Genomic DNA, 2,898 nt, shown 5'->3' with positions numbered 1-2,898 from the left:
TGCCCTGGTTCATGGGTCGATGTTCAACCACTGAGCCATGCCGGCCGGGCTCTTTCTTCTTCCTCTTTTTTAAATATATTTTTATTGATTTCAGAGAGGAAAGGAGAGGGAGAGAGATAGAAACATCAATGATGAGAGAGAATCATTGATCGGCTGCCTCATGCTCAACCCACACGGGAGATGGAGCCTGCAACCTAGGCATGTGCCCTGACCGGGAATCGAACCATCGTGACCTCCTGGTTCCTGAGCCGATGCGCAACCACTGAGCCACGCCGGCCGGGCCAGAGAGGGCCAGAGGGAAACTAGTTTTCGTTCTCAGCCCTGGCCCCGCAGAGGGCAGAGCGAGGGGCCAGCAGGGAGGATGGGTTTTCATCAGCCACAGGAGACAGTTCCGAGGGAGAAGCACTGGCGGGAGGCGTGGCTGGAGAGGATCTGACCCAGAGGAGCTCAGAATATGCAAGGAGACCCAGGCATGCTTCCCCCCCCACCCCCACGCCACACTGGAACCCCCCCACAGACACCTTGTTTTTCTCTGAGTGGTCAGCGATGGTCTTCAGATGGCCCACGAGGAATTTCAGTGTCTCATAGTAGTGTCCTGGGAGGTCCCTGATCTGGGCAGAAGAGAGAAGAGGCATGGGACCAGGCTGTCATAGCCTCCCTGGTCCATCACGCCCCAAAGGGGCTCCCGCTGCCATACCTCAGGGGCTCCGGAATCCACCCTCTCACTGCCCCCCCACCCAACCCGGTAGAGATGGAGAAACTGAGGCCTTGAGTGGGGAAGGGCTTCCCAAGGTCACAGCGGGAGTTGGTGGCACTGGACTCCGGGCCTCCAGGGAATCGGTGCTCTCCCAGTCCAGTCTGCCTTTGGCCCGACAGCGTCTCTTTCCTTACCAGTTTCCGCAGCGTTTTCAATCGCTCCCTCGAGTCTTCAATGCGATTGGCTTCGATGAAGTCGTTGTATTTGTCTAGAACACACCAAAGACCCTTTAGAGAACGGGGAGCAGCTTCGGGCTGAAGGTCAGGCAGCCTGATCTGTTCCAGGTCCGAAGGCACTGTGGCCTTGCGCTCTCAGGACCAAACCCCACAGCCGTCCTCAGTGCACCTGACCGGGGTCGCCGGGGCGTGCACATCGGGAAGAACTCAGACCTGAGCTGAATGTCATGCTGGGAAAGGGGTCCCGGCACCGGTCTCCAGGACAAGGACACCACAAGGTCAGACGCGAAGGTGACTCAGAGGAAGGGGCCTTTCAGTCTCCACACACCCCACCCCACCCCACCCCACCCCACCGGTGTCAGGATCCCACGACTCCCTTCAGAGGTCCATGGGAAACTTCTAAAAAATGGAACGCGGTAAGTTTACTCTAAACTTCATCTGGATGAGTAAAGGCATGAGGAGAGTCTTTACTCGTTCTTTGACGGCAGAATGAGGAGGACGGAATTGCCCCACCGGATGCTGAAGCAAACGAGAGAGAGCGCAGCTAGAGCCGCGGGACCGGTGAGGGGAGCTGAACAAGGGTCGGCACAGGAAGGAGGAAAACAGGCCGCGTGGATCTTTCCTGTGTGGTAGGGTGGCCCTTTAAATCCGTGTGGAAGGAGGGAGGCGTCCGTAACGTCCCTGGGACGATTAGCTATATCAATGGGGCTGGGGGTGGGGGGTGGGGGTGTCTGGATCTAGCTCACATAATACACACTTAACTGCATTACAGAGCCAAATATAAAGCTGTTAAAATATTGGAAAAAATAAGAAAATAGTTACATCGTCATGAGGCCTTGTTAAACATGAGATGCAGAATCCATGAAAGATTAACAGCTTGGCCTGCACTTGAAACCACTGTCTCCAGGTTCTCTACTGCAAGCTCAAAGGCAAACGGCAGACCCAATATTTGCCAACACTGACAAAGGATCCATATCTACAATGTACAAGAGCTTGTCTCCTATAAACCAATATGAAAAAAGACAGACAATCCAAGAGAAAAATGGGCACCTAGTCTGAACAGGCAAATACAAAGGAAATAGAAAAGACCAATACACTAATGAAAAGGCAGTTAATCTCCTTAGTAATGAGGGAAATGAAAATGAAAACAATAATGAGATGCCATTTCCCCTACCCGATAAGCAAAAGTTTAAAATATTAATAACATCCAATGCTGGGGGGGCGCATAATGTCCAGTAGGGTGTGCGCTAGGGCCCACTCCTCAGAGTGCCACCTGACGTCAGCTTTCAGAAATGTTTACCAGGGAAGGGATTAAGATGTGCAAATTGCTAGTTATAAACACAGTCACAGGGGTGTAAATTATAGCACAGGGAACACAGTCAATAATATCGTAATAACCATGTAAGGTGTCAGGTGGGTACTAGACTTATCATAAGGTTTATAAATGTCTAATCACTAGGATGTACACCTGAAAGTAACATAATATTGTGTGTCAACTCTAATTAAAAAATAAAATGTATCTTTAAAAAAAATGTTTACCGGGGACGTGGACCTAGCAATTCCGCATCTAGAAATCTGCCCCTAGGACACGGATCCAGGTGTGTGTATGTGTGTGTGTGTGGGGGGGAGACATACCCCAGGAAAGTCATTGTAACATGTTCTGCGCAAAAATTTGAAGGCAACCGAAATATCCATCGATAGGGGAGCGACTAGACGAGTTATCGTCTATTCAGACTCTGAAATACGATGCGGTTGATTTAAAAGAAGAGGAAGAGCCCTTTGTGCTGACATGAATGAATCCCAAAATTACAAGCCTCCTTTTGTTAAGAACAACCCAACCAGTGGTGCGCTGGGCCCGCCCCCACGGCTCCAGTGAGCCTTCACCGCCCGACCAGTTCACCTCCTGCCCCACATTGCTGGCAGGGTATCTATCGGTGGCTTGAAATCTGCTCTGGTGGGAGTATT

General features: G+C 51.3%; 1 protein-coding gene across 5 annotated transcripts in view; it reads right to left on the bottom strand.

Moving 5' to 3' along the window:
- ARHGAP23 (Rho GTPase activating protein 23) overlaps positions 1-2,898 on the bottom strand; it is a 55,857-nt gene that overhangs the window by 25,966 nt on the left and 26,993 nt on the right. For all 5 annotated transcript variants that reach the window (XM_006774276.2, XM_015570875.1, XM_006774275.2 and 2 more), the window contains 2 exons: positions 892-965; positions 522-611 (listed from right to left, as the gene is read on the bottom strand). In XM_006774276.2, the coding sequence (XP_006774339.2) occupies positions 522-611; positions 892-965 (164 nt within the window). The remainder of the gene's footprint in view (positions 1-521; positions 612-891; positions 966-2,898) is intronic.

The sequence above is a fragment of the Myotis davidii genome, unplaced genomic scaffold (assembly GCF_000327345.1).
Source record: "Myotis davidii unplaced genomic scaffold, ASM32734v1 scaffold327, whole genome shotgun sequence".
NCBI lineage: Eukaryota > Metazoa > Chordata > Mammalia > Chiroptera > Vespertilionidae > Myotis > Myotis davidii.
Note: the sequence above shows the minus strand (reverse complement) of the source record. Positions and strands in the feature narration are given on the sequence as shown.